Source organism: Mytilus californianus, unplaced genomic scaffold (assembly GCF_021869535.1).
Source record: "Mytilus californianus isolate M0D057914Y unplaced genomic scaffold, xbMytCali1.0.p SCAF_7, whole genome shotgun sequence".
NCBI classification, from domain to species: domain Eukaryota; kingdom Metazoa; phylum Mollusca; class Bivalvia; order Mytilida; family Mytilidae; genus Mytilus; species Mytilus californianus.
The window spans coordinates 112,522,960-112,543,477 of record NW_026262723.1 but is presented as its reverse complement, the minus strand read 5'-3'; the positions used below and the strand labels follow the sequence as shown (position 1 = coordinate 112,543,477).

At 31.7% G+C, this 20,518-nt stretch overlaps 1 protein-coding gene across 3 annotated transcripts in view; it reads left to right on the top strand.

Annotated features, from left to right (window-relative positions):
- LOC127708011 (uncharacterized) overlaps window positions 1–20,518 on the top strand; it is a 174,800-nt gene that overhangs the window by 94,282 nt on the left and 60,000 nt on the right. Inside the window, exon 1 of one of the 3 annotated variants that reach the window (XM_052212801.1) lies at window positions 15,472–15,526. The exons of the other annotated variants lie outside the window; for them this stretch is intronic. Within the exon in view, the coding sequence (XP_052068761.1) occupies window positions 15,490–15,526 (37 nt within the window). The 5' untranslated portion in view covers window positions 15,472–15,489. Of the gene's footprint in view, window positions 1–15,471; window positions 15,527–20,518 lie in introns of those variants that run through there. 3 annotated transcript variants of the gene reach the window in all.

Genomic DNA, 20,518 nt, shown 5'->3' with positions numbered 1-20,518 from the left:
TATGTCTGGGATAAGATAATCCTTAGTATTTAGAATAATTCATACTTTTGCAAACAGTAAATTTATAAAAATGACTATATATTAGATATACATGATAACACCGAAGTGGTGACTAACTACAGAATAAAAACGGATACATAAAACAACATAAACCAGCACATAAAAATTCACAGCCGAGTTAGCCAAAGAGATCAACGAAAAAAAAGGGTGACGTCACATTTGAATTTCTGAAATTTTCCCATAATAGGATAGAATAAGAATAGAATTCAAGATTTGGTTTTTAATACTCATATAACATTTATTAATAACAATGAAAATTACAATACAAATTAATATATAATGTGGTAGTAATTAGATAGTTAATAGTATTATCTAGCTATGTCGATGTTTCTTCTGAATCAAACTGTAAACCAAATATATCGCATAAATTTAGTTAAAATCTAATTAATGAACCGGGTGGTTAATTATCTTTACCATAACACACAAATACAACAGAAAAAAATAAGATTTACAACTACAAACGATAAGACATTTGACAAAATCCGATGAGAATAACAAATATGACATCAAAACTAAATACATACATTTTGGATAGAAAAGTGCCGTGACACGTCTTATAGCAATGCGAATTCACAATCAGCAAAACAGTCACAATCGGGAATCAGTCACGTTCGGTAATTAAAAGATCAGACGACGTAATGTCAAACCACAATCTAACACGTGGTAAAAATGTCCTTAGTTAGTTTGGACAAAGACACATCGTATGGATCGACTAATTCGTGATGGTGTCCGTAAACTTTACGGAGTGTCATTTTTTATCTGTCCTCCTCATAACTTTGTTGGAGCAGTTTCTGCGTAAGGAGCACACTCTTGTATATAAAGTTCGTATAGTGTGATCATGCACGAGCATAACGTATCAACTGAGATATGTAAACACCATACGAAGGGGCAGAGGGTATGTTACTGCTGAGAAATGGGAAATTGATAATTGGGAAGTTGAAATCGTCCCGTTTGTCATAGATTTTCGTGTGAAGTCGTCCATATGTGTCAATATTGAGGAAAAGATCAAGGTATGAAGCAGTCCTTCTAGTATCAGTAGTATCCTTAATTTCAAGTTCACTGGGATATATGAGATGTAAGTATTGGCTGAAATATGGGTTATTTAATGATAGGACATCATCAATATATCGGAAAGTAAAATTAAAGAATTTCGCAAAGTGCTTTTTCTTTTTGTCTTTTAGATGGTTCTGAATGAATTCTGCTTCATACGAGTACAAAAACAAATCGGCCAGTAGGGGTGCACAATTAGTACCCATTGGAATACCGACTGTCTGATGAAATATAAATCCTCCAACTCAACAAATATATTGTCGATCAAAAATTCCAGCATTTTGAAAATATCATCTTCAGTATATGTTCTGGTAGATTCAGTGTAGTTCTTCACAAAATATGAATTATTGTAACCCAAAACAAGAAATTTGTATCTACGATTCCCATTTTTATAGAAAAAGCTCTGTTTAATGAGATGGTGAAATCGATCTTTCAACTGAGCATGGGGAATAGTAGTGTAAAGCGTAGAAAAATCAAAAGTCTTTATGTTGCTGCAAAATTGCAAAGATTGTGATCGAAGATTACGCAGTAGATTTTTCGAATTTTTGAGAATCCACATCTGGTTAACACCACTGGTAGAATATATCTCATCACAATATTTTTGAAGCCCATCTTTAACTGTAGAAAGAATAGTAGTCAGTACTTTAGAAAGATGTTTAGTCGAACATTTTGATGACCCAGCTATGTATCGTTCTTTATATGGAGTTTTGTGGAGTTTTGGTATCCAGTATAATGATGGTAAATTTTCTTCGTAAACCTGTTAACTTCTGTATTGTGGTAACTGGTACCCTCTGACTCTATAAGATTTCATTTCTGAGATTTTTTAATTTTAGTTTTCTTTTTTTTTTGTGACAAAAAAACAATTGACTTTTTGAGTCAATCGTCATTCCAAGAAAAGTAATACATTGTACTGGCGTGAGAACCGATTTACCTATGTTAAAAAATAGCCTAAGTTTGAAAATAAACTAACCGCTAAATGTATTGAAATCGTAGCCCGAGTCATGGGGTTATCTAACTCTTTGGGTAATGGATCGTTGAACTCTCCGATGAGACAGTCATCAATGTACAATAGACAGGACACAGATAACTGTCTTTATAACGATATAGCCATCAAATTTAGTGTGTTATACACGAAAGCAGAATTTTTCCACCTAAAAGCCAAGGTGTTACATTGAAAATACATAAGGTTTATACATAGTCTTGGGTTTAAAGGTTCAATTCTGATAGGTGAAACTATATGGGGTGAATGAACTTCTCTAACTTTTCCAAGGTAAGTAACGGCACTAGATTTAATACGTTCAGTTAATTCAAAATTTATAAAATCCACAAAATTTTCACAATTGCGAGCATTTTTTTAAATTGCCTTGCGGGTGGGAAATTGTCATCATAATTCATTCCCCAAAATTCTCCTTTGTAAGGTTGCATAAAATCATGATGTTAACTCTTTTCTCAAGCCATTTAAATTGTTCATCAGCAATTATAGAACGCCACTGTTTACATGACTATGTAAATTTTCTGCAACAAGTATGCTGGATCATAAACAGCAAAGGGATCATGGAGAATCATATTTACATCTAACGGAGTTGAATTATGATATAAGTTCGGTAAATAATCGACAATTTTATTATCTTCAGTTACTAGCCTTGGAGGAAAGCACCGCTTCTCTACTGTCCATGGTTGAAAAGTATGCATATATTCCCATTCATTTGGTTTTACAGTCGCTGATCCAGATGAAATCTACAAAATAAGTCGTCACTATTTACGTGGACAGTCAACTCTAAAATGAGACATATCACCACAAGTATGACACCCAAATTATTCTTGAGTTACTACCCCTCTTATGTTTTGGCTATAGTATGACCTTGTTGATGCTGAGTTGGGGAAACGAGGCATAAAATGTTGCATCATTTGGAACATAGATGTGAGCTGATCTAAGAAATTTGAAGCATTTTACCTAAAACTATTTCCTTCAACCTTTGATCGAATTTTCCATGAAGCTTTAGAAATTTCTGTTCTTTTTCGTAAATTTTTGCCTCCGCTGCGGAACATAACAAGGATGTAACAAGATGGCCAATTCTGGGTTGAGATTTATTGCATAAAAAACGTTGCAACACTAAAGAAAATAACTCTTTATCATTGTGGTCATATCTGCGACCCATCTCATCTAAATGCATTAGTTTCATTTGCAAACTATCGACATTAATCTCTCCCGCTCTAGCGGCATACTCTTTAACTTCGCGTAAAGTTTGAGCTACTGTGTCTACATTTAAACTTTTTCAATTTGCTGCTTCAAATCAGAATTCTTAAACGACACAAATCTTATGTTTAATAATAAGCTTCACCTTATCATAAATTTAATCAGTTATATTCTTGAATTATGAAAAATCCTTGAAATGTTCAAAAATCGATTGTAAAGAAGAATTATCTTTTGTGGCTATAGCCTCTGCAAATGTAAATCTACTGCAAATCTCGTTACCTAATGTATATTGACGCACCATTGAATATGATTTCCAACCTACATGAAGTTTTACTGCATTTTTATCTATTCCTAACCATGCTAATGTCAATACACATCCAATGCAGGTGCTATGAGGGGTTTCTCCCTCCCACAAATTTATCTTAGTAAGGTACAATTTTAACCTAGCATTCGCTGCCAACGAAGACAATGGTTTACTGCTCAATTTCTGATGTGAATCTAATGAACGAAAAGCATAGCCCAACTTTAAATTAAATCCTATGCTATCACATAGCTTTACATAATCTTGTAACATTTTGACTGGACAAAATTCAGCATGTTTAGTTTTTTAAACGACAACAACTCTTGGATCACGAATATCAACAGTTTTGCCTTTGGTAAGTTGTATTACAATGTCATTATTCTCCGGAAGTACAAAAATCTGATTTGTTGATAACGAACCAAGATCACCTGCTCTATCCCCGGTGCTAGCGAGCAAATTAAAAAATGCGAGATCTCTTAGCTAGATATGTTTTTGTGTGTTCAAAAGCTCTGGGTTTGTATGAAATATGTCTGGAAATTATGAAAATTTGTTTTTGAATAAAGGCGTTGAATGCTTTAGAATGGTAGCACTGGAGGATTGTTCAAGTCTTATTGTTGATAAATGTTTTTTTTTATAACAGAGGCTGCTTCAGGATTTCCAAAGCCTGTAACATTATTCCAGTCAGTACCTCTACCATAATCCCGAAAAACTCCCCTTAATTGACCAATGAGACTGTCTACTGACACCGCGGATCTTCTAAAGGGACATTCACATGACTTGTCACATTTTTTTAGTAATTTCCATCGAAGAACACCCCGATTTATGTACCTGTGTTTTTCCTTTTCCATCTTTAAAAAATTAAAAACATTCTTATATCTAATGGCAGCGCAGAAGATAAATCTCTCTGAGGATTCAAATTGTTTAGGAAATTAATAAGTTCTAATTTTAAAGCTTCTTTCTGTTTGGAGTATTTTGTACTTTGTAAGAGTGCATCCAATTCATGTAAAGGAATAAAGAAAGAACATTAACGACAACAAATATCTTGAATAACAAGTAGTTATAATTATTTCTGTTTGATTTTTAAATTTTGTTGTTTAATTATTATCATACTTATCATTTATAATTTATAATCTTAACTCTATGGTTCGCCTCGAACCATATCAACCAAGATCTATATCCAATACACCAATTTCCATGGTTCGACTCATATCACATACTCTTAACTTTCGTAGTCTGATACGGCTCTCCCAGGATCATATCCTTAATGACATCCTAAACAATTCCAAGGTTCGCCCCGAACCAAGACCTAACACAGTCTATAAGCAAATAATTGTTCTCTCGCCCTATACCACTTGTATCAAATTTTAATAATTTTAAGGTTTGCCCCGAACCAACACATGCAGCCTAAAATACAAATAATATCCAAAAAAGTATATTTCACTCTCCTATATATATCTTTCTCCCTATCGTATCATATTCCTAATGACACTCTAAACAATTCCAAGGTACGCCCCGAACCAAGACCCAACACAGTCTATAAGCACATATTTTTTATCTCGCCTCATACCACTTGTATCAAATTTTAATAATTTTAAGGTTCGCCCCGAACCAACACATGCAGCCTATAATACAAATAATATCAAAAAATATATTTCACTCTCCCATATATATCTCTCTCCCTATCCACATGTATCGAATTTTAATAAAATTCATGGTTCGCCCCGAACCAACGCATGCAGCCTAAAATACCATGGCTCCCGTTCATAGCATGCCCGCCATGGATTTTTTCTAAATTGCATTACAATTATTACTTTTTGGAGGTGCACTGCATTTTAGATGTCACAGATCCACCTGACGTCCGAAACTAAAAAGCAGTCTGACAATATTCATAACATCATATCTGTCAAAAAAACAACTGCTGCTTTGTAAATGCTATAAATACAGATACCATGTGGATTTTTACCAGGATAGACATCCTTATCCTCAGATAACCTCATACTTCATCAAACTCATTGTCAATAGCATCTGTATACCAGATAAAAATATTAATGTTATCCTCGTTTAACCTTCTCCACCTTATTCTATGTTTACTCTTACCTATCCTCAGATAACCTCATACTTCATCAAACTCATTGTCAATAGCATCTGTATACCAGATAAAATTATTAATGTTATCCTCGTTTAACCTTCTCCACCTTATTCTATGTTTACTCTTACCTATCCTCAGATAACCTAATACTTCATCAAACTCATTGTCAATGACATCTGTATACCAGATAAAACAACCCAGCTGTATTATACGCCTTATTCTATGTCTAATCTAACCAAATCTGAATTAACGACCGACACATTTAAGTAAAATTAAAGATCTAACCGATGGTTCATTTGTCTTGCTTTTATTGCTTTGACCCGCATGATTATCTCTTTCACCTTTTCGCTTTTTATTCGAATGATATCTACTAGCATATTCGTTTGCTAGTTCAATAGCACAATGAGCAAATTTTACCAAGTTATTGGTGTCCAGCGACTTTTTGAGAATTGCCTCTTCTCTTTCAATGTCAACACCAAACTTTTTGTTATAGATTTTATAAGATCGTCGTGATCAAGAGTATATAAAGATTCTTCAGTAAATCCGTGTAACTGTTCCACATGTCTAGAATTTTGAATCTTTATTATAAGTTCCATTAAAATATCCGAATTAAACTTTATGTCATTAATGAGTTTCATCCTGATAACAGATCACTAAAAATTAACACTCTGATAATACGGTACAGCCTCTGAGCCAAACTGATGACCAACTAAGATAATCTAATCATTATATTTGCCTATGATCAACCAATGAGAATAGTAAATGAACTAGTTAAAAGCACTGAAAGATTAATAGTAGAACACTTAATAAAGGTCGAGTAAAAACGATATTTTACGGATTTTTTGTGTTGTTTAGGTATTTAATATATAATGGGAACCTTCAAATTCAAAGGAGACCTTAATCTGATCTAATCTAATTTCAAATTGCACACTGGGATCTCAAAAATACACAGTGAGATTTAATAAACTGAGTGTGTGTTTTTTTTTTAAATCTCACTGTGAACATTCTTCGTGAAATGGCTTAATCATAGTGGATTCTCAAAAATTCTAAAGATTTACTGCTAAATCTCAGATCACAATCACTGCAATTTTGCAGCAACATTAAGACCTTTGCTTTTTCTACTTTTTACTGTACTATTCCCAATGCTCAATTGAAAGATCGACTTCACCATATCATTTAAAAGAGCTTTTCCTATAAAAATGGGAATCGTAGATATAAATTTCTTGTTTTTGGTTATAATAATTCTTATTTTGTGAAGAACCACACTGATTCTATCAGAAAATACAGTGAAGATGATAATATCAAAATGCTGGACTTTTTAATCTACAATATATTTGTTGAGTTTGGAGGATTGATATTTCAACAGACAGTCGGTATTCCAATGGGTACTAATTGTGCACCCCATCTGGCCGACTTGTTTTTGTTCTCGTATGAAGCAGAATTCCTTCAAAACCTTCTTAAAGACAAAACGAAAAGGCACCTTGCAAAGTTTTATAATTTTACTTTCAGACATATTGATGATTTCCTTTCACTGAATAACCAATATTTCAGTCAGTACTTGCATCTCATATATCCTAGTGAACTTGAAATTTAGGATACAACTGATACAAGAAGGACTGCTTCATACCTTGATTTTTTTCCTCAATATTGACACAGATGGACGACTTCACACTAAAATCTATGACAAACGGGATGATTTCAACTTCCCAATTATCAATTTCCAATTTCTCAGCAGTAACATACCCGCTGCTCCGTCATATGGTGTGTTCATATCTAAATTAATATGTTATGCTCGTGCATGTCCACATTATACTGACTTCATATACAGGAGTGTGCTCCTTACGCAGAAGCTACTCCAACAGAGTTATGAGGAGGAAAGATAAAAAATGACACTCCGTAAATTTTATAAACACCACCACGAATCGGTTGATCTATACGATGTGTCTATGTCTAAAATAACTAATGACTTTTTTACCACGTCTTAGATTGAGGTTTAACATTTATGTCGTCTGTCTGCTAAGTACCGAACGTGACCTAATCCCAAATATGATTGTTATACCGAGAGTGAACATCCAACATTCATGTGTCTATTTTTTTATGTTTTTGTTATGGTTTCGGTAGGGTGGTGTGTTATGTCGTATCGTTTGTTGTCCAAATAATTATAAAATTGCCCCACAATACCATCATTGTCATATTCCCGAATATGACTGTTTTACTGAAAGTGAATTTACATTGCTGTGCGGCGTGTCTCGGTGTTTTGTACATCCAACATTAATGGATTTATTTTGTTATTTTTGTTATGGTTTAAGTTGGTTAATCTGTTATGTCCTATCGTTTGTGGTCGGAATGGATGTGAAATTGCCTTTCAATGCCGTTATTTTCGTGGGGTTGTTTGGGCCGATATTGTGAAGATGGTTGTATAAAGTTCCAGATTGCATGTTGGTTGTGTGGGCGCGTTGCTGTTTTGATGTCCTGTGGTATTTTTTGTTGATGGAAAATATGTTCGTTGTTGTTCTGTGGTTTATGTGTTGTGTCGGCTGTTGTTATATTTGCTTGTGCGTTTCTCTGTTGTGAATGTTCTTGCGTGTGTTTGTGCTTTATTTCTGTCACGTAGCGTTTTAGCGATGTTTGATAACGTTGTCATCAAGTGGGAGGTTTGGCATGCCATGAAACCAGGTTCAACCCACCATTTTTTTCTTAACATGTCACGTACCAAGTAAGGAATATGGCAGTTGTTATCAAATAGTTCGTTTCTATGTGTGTTGGCGTTTGTTTTTGTTGCACTTCGGTGTTCCTGTTGTTCCTTTGTTTTCCTCTTATAGTTGATGTGTTTCCCTCGATTTTGGTTTTTAACCCAGATTTGTTTTCTCTAAATCGATTTATGACTTATGAACACCAGTATACTACTGTTGCCTTTATTTGAGGAAAATAGCTTACCATAAATACCTTTTATGATCTTCAGATGTGTCTATTCGAGGGAACAGTCTATGGTGACAGAAATCTGAAATGATACGTGTTCACTCATATTTTAGATATATTGTATCATACTCGTCATAAATATCATGCAGTTTGCAAATTGTTATTTGACCCAGTGTGCATAATAATTGATGTCTACCATTGTTTTGGAATAAATACAAAAGATCATCAAATGTAAAATTAGAACGATGTCTTTTTCGGTTAATGCCATGATACCTATGATTGTGTTGTCTTTTATCAACAATGATCATGATTTCAATTGAGGAAGTTTTAGATATGTTCCCTTGGTCCATGATAGTGTCATTCAGACCTAGGAGATACGCTGTCTGTAGTCGTTTTATCCGAGTCAGTTCGCAAATTTTATGAGACAGTTTATGTGATTGTCCTAGTTGTATCTGGACTACATATTGAATATTACATTTCGCGTTTATCACAAAACATATGAGGCTTTTGATTTTTCAAGTAATGTCATATGAAAAGTAGAGAGAAATAGTTCTTCCGTTCAATGATGACCGAACAGTATTATCTGAAGATAAACTGGAGCAGGTTTGTCAATTTTTAGCATTGTACGAGAATATTTATGGATAACCACGTGTGTTTTTGTTGAACAATCTAGCTGCAGAGGCATTTCCTTTTTTAACACAGTTTTACAATGTGCAATTTTTTTTTAGGTGTATTTCGATTAGTAGCAGTTGAATTTGTATTAAGAATGCGGTTTTTAAGCATGTGAATATTCGTAGTGTGGAGAGGTTTTTTGTAATCTTTCTTGATATCATCATATTTTTTGCCATATAAATAGATAAGTAAGAGAAGCCGAAAGTCATAGCTTTGAATTGAGATCATAATTACAGAATTACTAGGCAAAAGTCAGAGCAGTCAGAGAATTTTTTTTTTATATTTTTAACTCCTAGACTCCGAGGAAAATTCAAAACGGAAAGTCCCTAATTAAATGGTTAAATCAAAAGCTCATACATATCAAACGAATGGATAACAACTGTCATATTTCTGACTTGGTACAGGCATTTGTTTCTGTAGAAAATGGTGGATTTAACCTGGTTTTATAGCTAGATAAACCTCGCATTTGGATGACATTTGCATAACATTCCATTATATTGACAACACTGTGTGAGCAAAACAAACAGACATAATAGGTAAAAATGTCAAAAAAGGGTACAGCAGTCAACATTATGTTATAATCTTAATCACTATGTAAACAAACAAATATGTCAACAAAGAAAAACAAAGAGGCATATAGACAAAAGCACAAAAGCAAAAAAAGAAAGACAAGAATACAAAAATTTTCCATAGCACAATAACATAATGTTAATTAATTTAGTCAATTAATTTAACTAATTAAATGCTTACAATTACCACTTATGATCTATTTTTACTTTTTGTACAGGGGTTAAGAAACATACAGAGTATTTTTTCTATATTTATCCTATACTTTAGATATTCTATCCCAACCTATTTTATGTGCAACATGTTCTGACATCTACATTTGTATATGTAGTATTTAAATAGCAAGAAAATATTATTTACTCTTTTACTGTTAACAAAATAGTCAGACAAACCTAAAATGCCTTCTTTCGCGCTAAAAAGCAAGAATATGTCATAATTTCTAATCCAGTTTATCACGAAAAACCAAAATTTGTACAAAATAAAAACGTTATAAATATCATTCTTCCGAAGCGCTTTTCTGGATTTACGTTCATCAGGAACGCTCAAAGCAGAATATTTCAAAGCTTAGTATGTATAAGAACCGAAACATTTGAAGAGTTATATTACCAAAAAAGCACCTAAGATAATAGCTTAATCGCCTGATGGAGTTAAAACCTTATTTCTTTATTATTTCAAAATTTATTAACGGACAATTTTAGAAAGGTTTACATTCCCAAAAAATATGAGAAATTTTTTCTCTGATTTCTGAACGAAAAAAGTACGTAGTTCACATTCTTTTAATTTACATTTCAATAAAAATGAATTACATTGTAGAATACATGAACAATTTGATATCTTAAATAGATATATAGTAAAATGAATTTCTGGTTATAAAAAAGACATAGAGTAAATAGTATTTCAATCTTCAATCTGTATATTTAAATCTACTTTATCGTCTTCCAAAAATAATTTATAGAAAAAAATACAGGATTTTGGTTCCTTTTTAATTTTGTCTATCAATTTATTTTCAATATTGTCCAATTTAGAACAACCTTCTATTGTACTTTTCCATCTATTTGGAATCGCACTTATAATAACATAAAAACTCAACAAAATTAGTATTAATATTGTACTTTTTTTTCTCCATATGAGAACAATGTATTATTATCTGACACCAGATCATTATTAAAGAATACACAATTTTCAATATATTTGATCTTCAAAGTCATCTTGCCATATGTTTTGATGTTTGGGTTCAGCTATATGGACTGGGCGAGACTCTCAGTATTGTTTTCAACTTTAGACTTATTTTGCAACTTGGAAAAATTTACCAGGATATTATGCCAAAAGGGGTTGACCTTCTTAGCTAGATAAAGTAATCCATCTTGACTTAAATGTCAAATTTAGTCTTCCCTATATCTTTGTATATAACTTAGCATCTACACTTTCCTAGGCGAGTAATTGTGTGGATCAAAAAATATTCAGCAAAAAATTTTTTACACTATAGAAAAAACAGTAAATATTAGGCATCTTAAGACTTCCATCACAGTGTTAGGGAAATACCACTGATCTCTTTGCATGATCTGGTTTTCCTTTCCATAAAAAAATGAAAAATATGTTCTGAATCTTCTGCAAAACCCCTTTTAGGGGTTAGGAAGGACAGTCAGAACCAATATTGAAAGTGTACTGTTCATCTAAGCTGTAAAATTACATAGAGTCTTATCAATTTTGGCAAGCTTAAACGATATCCCTTACAGTTTGAACCTCCTAGAAAGGTTCCAAACACGATTACACATTACACTTCAGACCAGCACATTCTGAGAATTATCAAACAAATGTAAACATAGATTTAGGGACTTTTGATTACCATCTCCAGGATTAAGGAAAAGTCATCGGCATATTGACTCAAAGAAATTTCGGAGTCATTTATTGTTACACCAGCAACATCAGGGTCATTTTTGATAGCTGCACTATTCAAGCAAGAGAAATTCAAGCGCTAAAATAAACAGATTAAGAGACAGGGGATACCCTTAGCGGACCCCTTTCTTAAGGAAACAAATTCTGAAATATATCCGTTATTTGCAGTCGTAGAATTTGATTTTAAAATACTGTATATACAGTAAAGGTTTCAAATTTGTTTAAACAAATCAAAATATACCATTTAATTATAAATACAAAAATACAGGTGATAGTCAAGCTAGTTTTGAATCAATTAAAGTTTTACTATGGTTAAATATCAGAATAATGTCACAGAAGTAATTAAGGCATCAATTTGGAAAAGAACATACATGTATTTAATAAAACACCAAGTAAATAGACAATAAAAGTGTCTGATATTTTTTTATGAGAAATAAACATTATGACTCTAAAGTTACTGCGGATTAACGAATACTTTAGTAGTACAGATAATCACTTTCGTTTTTCATTTTAAACAATGTTTTGCTAACAATGCACGAAGTGATAATTTTCTATACTGTTTACATTTTAATGGCGTAAAACCTTAAACAACGGGGCCTCTGTGGCCAGGTGATCTAAATAGTGCAACTACTGTATCACAAGCCTCTCAACGTTGAGGTTGTGAGCTCGCTTCCAGCACGTGGCAGGTGCACTCGACTCTAATCTTCATTAACTAGGATTGTCAGTTTTCCTACCGAAAGTCGGTGGTTCTTGCCTGATACTCTCGAAAGTGGCGTTAAACACCAATCAATCATTCAATCAACCTTGTAAAACAGATATTCTATAACGGTCAACCAACTCGTGATAGCGTCCGTAAAGTTTTCGAAGAGACGATTTCAACTTCACCACTTGGAACCCTTGGTTTCAAAGCTTCTTGGTTTCAAAGCTTCTTTGTGAGCAGCAACCAAATTGACATAATCACAAAGTTAATCAAAGTGTTGACAATTTGTTGATCAAACCCTAAAAAATATAATATTGTGTTCTCTGCCAAGAATGTATTTGATTGCATGAAAACGTAAAGCAGAAAGAAAATAACATATAAGATGGTTCAAAAAAAGGTACGCATGATTGATGACTTGTGTATGTTTTGCGTCCATTATTATCTTTCGTATAGTTGATTAACATAAACCTTGTTGGTTTTACGATTATTTTTTTTTGATTAACTTGCTAGTAGTTTTGTAGTCAATTAAGTATTTTGCTTTGTATATATTCTAACATTAATAATTTAAAATCACACTTAAGACGTATTGTCTTTGTGACAAAAAGACCCATGTACTGAAATATTTCCGGTGTGTGAATATTGACAAGAGTAGAGCTGATTGTTATAAAGTTTCTAGTAAAAATTGCGATATTTACTGAGTGCTCAATGAATATTTAATTCTCAATTGAAGGTGTTCTAGATAAACCATATTCAAGGCAGATAAACGTAACGAAACGGAAAAGTCATAGATGATTCAAGGCTGTTTTGCTATTTTATTATGCTTAAGGGTTATTCACGAGAAAACTATCCAAATTGAGTATCAATTAATTAAAAGTAAGAGACAAAATAGATATGTGCAAAATAAAGTTCAAATAAAATTCGATTGCTCAAATAAATTTAAAAACAGAAGATCACAAACCTAACCTCAAAGGAATAACAAAAGAACATTTAAACTTTAGATAATGAAAGTGAAACTATTGTCAAATATTATAGACCAAAAACAATTTATATAAGGCTTGTCTGAACAAAGACTGATATCAATCATTAATCTTAAATGATAACGAAATAAATACAAATATGGACGTTCTGTGTGAAATTTTCATTTTTGTAGGACATTTGCCATAATTGAGCAGGAACTGCCTACCTTTCGACAGACGCATAGTTTTCGTAGTGTTCTGTTTGCTGAATGTTTAGTTTTCTGTGAAGCTTTTGTTGACTTTGTTTGTCAATTACTTCTTTTTGGCAATACTGCTATCTGTCTATCTACGACATGGTATTTGATTGCCACCTGGGAATATTCCGTTTTTATGCTTTTGTTTTAAATATAAAACTAATTTTGAAAAGCTGAATGTAAATTCGGAAGGTAGTCGGATAATAAAAATCAATATAAGTATCTTTTGTCAAGACTTACTTCCAGTCATCCCTTTTTTATATAATTTTCAACAATTTTACATTTCGACCAGTATTAGTATCATGTCGGTTATAAATCAGGTTAAATTTGTGATCATATTCTTTGCCTTTAATTTTTTTCAATTATGTTTTTTTTTATATAAACATCAATACTTTAATTTAAAGTACGAATCAAGATTAAAACGTCATTTTACCTTTTTCATCAAAACATTGTTCTGGAAATTTAAAAAGATTGAGATCGCCTGTGAGGTTTATTATGTTATTTTACAAAATATACTCTAATGTACAGTAACGCATATAGAATTGTAGCATAGCATCATTTCATATGAGCGGTCTAGTTAATCAGAGCAGTCGTTGATAAGTTATTGTTTATAGTTGATTTGCTTGTATTTTTGTGTTGTGACACCTTATTTTGTTCAGTGTTTCCTGTACTGACCATAATTGTGCTTTCTTTTATGTACATTTTCTCAGTTGACCCAACGATATAAAAAGGGAGTCTGGGATTTTAAAATGTTCATATTTCTGTAAGGAAGATAGCCATTGTTTGAGTAATGTTATATAATATAATAAACTCGCAATTCGTTTACAAAAGACTCATCAGGAACACTTGAATCAAAAAAGGCCAAAAAAAGTACGAAGTTGAAAAGCATTGAGAACCCAAAATTCCGAAAAGGTTTTGCCAAATACAGCTGAGGTAATCTATTCCAGGGGTTATAATATGATGTTATCTGTTGTTAGTGAATTTCGTTTGATTGCAACTTGTTAACTCGTGTAATTCAGAACATAACATACTATATTACACCTGCTTTTGGTGAAGACCTCTATATGTCCTTTAGTGTTACGTGTCATTGGATTGCTATTCCATTTGCATAAAATAAATAACACTCAAGTTACAAAAAAATGATATGTCATGTCACCACATGTGATGACTATTGGGCCGTTGACACCAATACCAGCAGTTATCAAGAAACAGTGTTTGTAACCAGTCATCAAAAATACATGCTTTATAAATTACAAAATAAAAACAAATGTATTACGTGGGACGAAAATGAGGTCTAAACAGAACCTACATGTGACAAACTTTTGATTCGGAATTAATTAATCACGAATCTGAAAACCATTGAAAACAAAATGTTTCATCTTAGTGCATCTTTGTTTTGGAGTGGTTAAACTTGGGGGTTCTGAATTATTTTAATATTTCATGAACACTTCAGCTAAAGAAAATTATTGTAACAATGCTATATGATGTAAGCAAATATCTAAATAAGCAAATATGATATTCAGTTCACTAACCAATATCACTTTTTTTATAATTTCGTAACGTTTGATAAAGATCAAATTTGAATGACATTAACAACATAATTTTTCCTATATTTGTAACTTTACATTAATACTTTATTAGTTTAATGATCAAATACACTAGAGAGCTATTGGATCGCCTTAGAATTCAATATTCATTTAAATCATTAAATGGGAAGTGAAACTTAATATTCATAGCATTCGACTAACCATCCTTGATATATAAAGTGAGAGCAGAAAAATGTGAGTTTCAGTATTAGCTTTATCTGGAACTTAATTGAAGATTTAAAATGAGGAAAATCATTTTATTACTGTATCTTCTGACAGGTGAGTTTTTTTTTATTATAATTTTGACATTAGATAAGAGTCTCAAACTGGCGATTTAATACACTTTGATAGACAATTAACTAGATAAAAAATAAGTGAATGATATATTTAAAAATGATAATTGTCAAGTGCAACAAGATTAAAACAATATTAAAATTTTAAAACTTAAATATAAAAACTTCTAAATAGAAAATGAGTCTATACTTCAGGAAAATAATATGATATAAAATTGTAAACAATTCTTTAAAATTTCATGTAAAAAAATCTATATATATATAAACTTTGATAACTTTTTTTCATACATTTGCATACACATGTACAAGCCCTGTAAAATTCGTCCCATTTATAAATGACTGCAATAGTTTAAAACTTTTTTTAGATTTGCTTAATAGTTTAAACACCAGAGAAAGACTATCACATTGCTGAACACGCTGTTCTATTTATATCTAAATGTGACAACCCAAAACGTTGTATAGATTATTTAACCACTTAACTGTCACAGCAGTCTATAAAGTGACACCTTTATGTAACAACTGTTATAACCTGAAAACTAACAGCATTAAAAAAGGAAAACATATTCTTATTAATACATTTCTACGACATCGACTATTCAGATCTTAGATATCTAGCAAACATTAATGGATTTTTGGTTTTCATAATTCTTTATCTTACTCCTTAATTTTGCCTTCCAGTTGTTTCAATTCAAGCGCAGAAGTAGGATTTGATATAGTCTTAAACGTCGTCTGGTGTATAAAGTTATGAGTTGTTTCATGTATACATGTTCTGTAAAGTAACTCTAACTGTAAAATTATATATATTCATACTAAACACTAACAGAAAAAATAAATGCCTAGTATTTTGTTGCGTTTGAAATATAATATTTAAGTCTTTAGTTTTTAATTTAGTGTTTTGTGGACTGTTGTTTTTCTTTTCCTCACTTATTTGTTCTTTGGCATAGTTTGTCGGTCTTTCTTCGACGTATGAGTTTTGATTCTTCCTTTCGTTTACCTGCCTCTTATTTAAGGAAACATGGCCTTAACAAATCTAATTAATTCATATTACTTCATTTTATTTTACTTTATCGGATAGCGTTTAAGTTAAGCCTAGCCATATGATATGTGGTATAATATAAATTGAGACAAATATTCACCGGTATCCAAATGACGCGGGTGTCAGAAGCTATAGGTCACTGTTCAGCCGTTAATATGAGCAAAACCCATAATGTAAAGTAAGCTATGAAAGGCAATGAAACGAAAACTTGTTAAACAATTTAAACGCGGAAACCAATGGCCTGATGTATAGCAAAACAATTAACAAAAAACAAACATGACAGACAGAAACCATTCAGAGAGTAAAGATAAATTTTCATTTGTTTAATGTTGTTGATTGCATCGTATCAAGACTTTAATTTACTACAAAATATTTGACAAATATTTTCAATTGCTTGAATGTAACGATTGCATCAGTAATGCATACGATCGATTTATATTCATATTTTCAATAATAGTATCAATTTTATAACATTTCATCTAACTTTTTATTTTGATAGACACATATTTATATTTCAGGGTATTTAAATAAATATTAAAGAACAAAACTTAGTAATAATAGAATAACAAGTACTCACATCACTGTTCATTATATATTCTGTTGTATTCAGTCTATTCAAATAATAATGTGTATGTCATTTCTGATAATTATACAGTAGTCGCACTCATCACACCTTTCCAACCATATCTGAAGATAATCTAGAGCAGGTTTGTCATCTTCTTGTATTGCACGGGAATATTTGTGGATATCCAATAGTGTTTTTGTTGAACAATCAAGCCGCGGAGGCATTGCCTCCTATAACACATTTGTAAAATGTGCTAAATTTTGAAGGTGAATTTTGATTAGCAGCAGTTAAGTTTATATTAGTAATGCGGTTTTTAAGCAACTATATAAGTTAAAGAGGACGCTAATCAAAGATTTGGATTGGGATCATAGTTACAGAATGAGTAGACAAAAGGTAGTGCAGTCGAAGAAGAATATTTTTAAAATACTGTATATCAGACTAATGACACATAAGTAAAGGAATGAATTTTGAAAACAATATACATGTATTTAATAGAACACGAAGTAAAATGAAAATTACAGTAGCTGATAATTTTTTTGTGTAAAATAAACATTCTGACTCTAATGGGACTGCGGATTAACGAATAATTTAGTGGTACAGATAATCACTTTCGTTTTTCATTTTAGACAATGCTCTGATAACCACGCATAAAGTGATATTGTTCTATATAGTTCACATTTTAGTGGCGTCAAAACTTAAAAGTAACGGGGGCCTCGCTGGCCAAGTGGTCTAAGGAGTCGAACTACTATCAATATTGAATTTGTGAGTTCGAATCCCGCACATGGCAAGTGTGCTCAACTCCAATCTTTGTTGACTAGGATTGTCAGTTTTCCTTCAGAAGGTCTGTAGTTCTTTCCAGACACTTCGGCTGCCTCGACCAATATAACTGACCGCCACGAAATAGCACAGTAGTGTTGAAAGTGGCGTTAAACAACAATCAATTTTGTGAAATAGATATTCCATAATGGTCAACCAACTCGTGATGGCGTTCGTAAAACTTTTGAAGTGATGATTTTAACTTCACCACTTGGAACCCTGGGTTGGATAGCTTCTTTGTGAGCAGCAACCCAATTGACATAATCAACAACTTAAACAAAGTGTTGACAAATTGTTGATCGTACAGTGCAAAATATAATGTTTTTTTTTTTTTTCACTGTCAACTGTCAAATATGTTCATGAAGACGTAGAACAGTTAAAACAAAAACAACATGTAAGATGGTATAATTGGTGTGTATGTGTTTGATCCATAATTATCTCTCGTATCTTTGAATAACATGAAAATAAAACCTGCGCGTTTAACGATTTTTTTTTCAAATTGATTTACTTGCTACTAATTTCGTAGTCAGATAAGTATTTTGCTTTGCATCTATTCTAACATTACTGATTTTAAATAAAACCAAATACTCTTGAAAAAGTTTTATGTTTGTGACAAACAAATTTTATATCATCAAAAAAAAAATATATTGAAATATTTCCTGTGTGTGCACATTGACAAGAGTAGAGCTGATCGATATATAGTTTCTATTAAAATCGCGATATGTACTGAGTGCGCAATGAATATTTAATTCTCAATTTAAGGTGTTCTAGATAAACCATATTCAAGGCAGATAAACGTAACGAAACGGAAAAGTCATAGATGATTCAAGGCTGTTTTGCTATTGTATTATGCTTAAGGGTTATTCACGAGAAAACTATCCAAACTGAGTATCAATTAATTAAAAGTAAGAGACAAAATATGTGCGCAATAAATATTTAATTCTCAATTTAAGGTGTTTTCAGATGTACAACATTCAAGGCAGATAAAACATATAATTAGTTATATAAAAACTATGAAATGTTTGATGTTGATTGGATGTGAAAGTGCTGATCTATACTGATTCAGAGATTCGTTTAATAACAAATAGTTACAATACCTTTTTTCTTTTCGTTTTTGTTATACATTATACATTTATTTAAGATGCTGTCCTGTACTGACCATAAATGTGCTTTCTTTTATGTACATTTTCCTATGTTTACCCAACGAGATGAAAAGGGAGTCTGAGATTTCAAAATGTTCATGTGTCTGTCAGGAAGATCGCCAATGGTTGTCTTATGTTATATTATATAATGTTATCAGCCGTTAGTGAATTTTGTTTGATGACAACTTGTCAACTCGTGCAATCTAAAACTTGACATAGTATAATGTACCTACCTGCCTTTGGTGATGTCAGAACATTGGGTGTCGTTTTGTGTTATGTGTCATTGGATTGCTATTTCATTTACATAGAAAAATTAACACTTAAATTACAAAAATGACCGCATTAACTATAGTGTTTGTCATCACATGTGATGACTATTTGGCCGTTGATAATTTCCGATTCCAGCAGTTATCAAGCTTGACCAAGTGTTTGTAATCAGTCATCAACAATACATGTTGTTTAAATTACAAAATAAAAACAAATGTAATACGTTAGACGTTAATTAGATCTAAACAGATCCCACCATTGAACAAAAATTTAGTTTTGAGATCAATAAATCACGAAGGTGAAAACCATTCAAAACAAAATGTTTCAAAAAGTTGTGCTGATTTCAGCTTAGTCAGTCTTGGAGTGGTTAAACTTATGGGTTCGAATTATTTAAAGATTTAAGGAACAGTTCAGCTACAGAAAGTCATTGTAACAATGCTATCTGATGTAAGCAAATGTCAAAATGTGTAAATTTGATATTCAGTTCACTAACCAATATCTTTTTTTTTTCAAATTCGAATGACATTTACAACATAATTTTCCTTTGTTTGTAACTTTTGTTTCAATACTTTAATAGTTTAATGATCAATCAAACTAGATAGCTATATTTGATCCCCTTAAAATTCAATATTCATTTAGAAAATTAAATTGGAAGTGAATTTTTAATATTCAAAGCATACGACGAACCATACCTGATATATAAAGTGATGCAAAAATATATGATTGTAACAATGCTATATGATGTAAGCAAATATCTAAATAAGCAAATATGATATTCAGTTCACTAACCAATATTACTTTTTTTATAATTTCGTAACGTTTGATAAAGATCAAATTTGAATGACATTAACAACATAATTTTTCCTATATTTGTAACTTTACATTAATACTTTAATAGTTTAATGATCAAATACACTAGAGAGCTATTGGATCGCCTTAGAATTCAATATTCATTTAAATCATTAAATGGGAAGTGAAACTTAATATTCATAGCATTCGACTATCCATCCTTGATATATAAAGTGAGAGCAGAAAAATGTGAGTTTCAGTATAAGCTTTATCTGGAACTTAATTGAAGATTTAAAATGAGGAAAATCATTTTATTACTGCATCTTCTAACAGTTGAGTTTGTTTCATAATTACCTAGACATT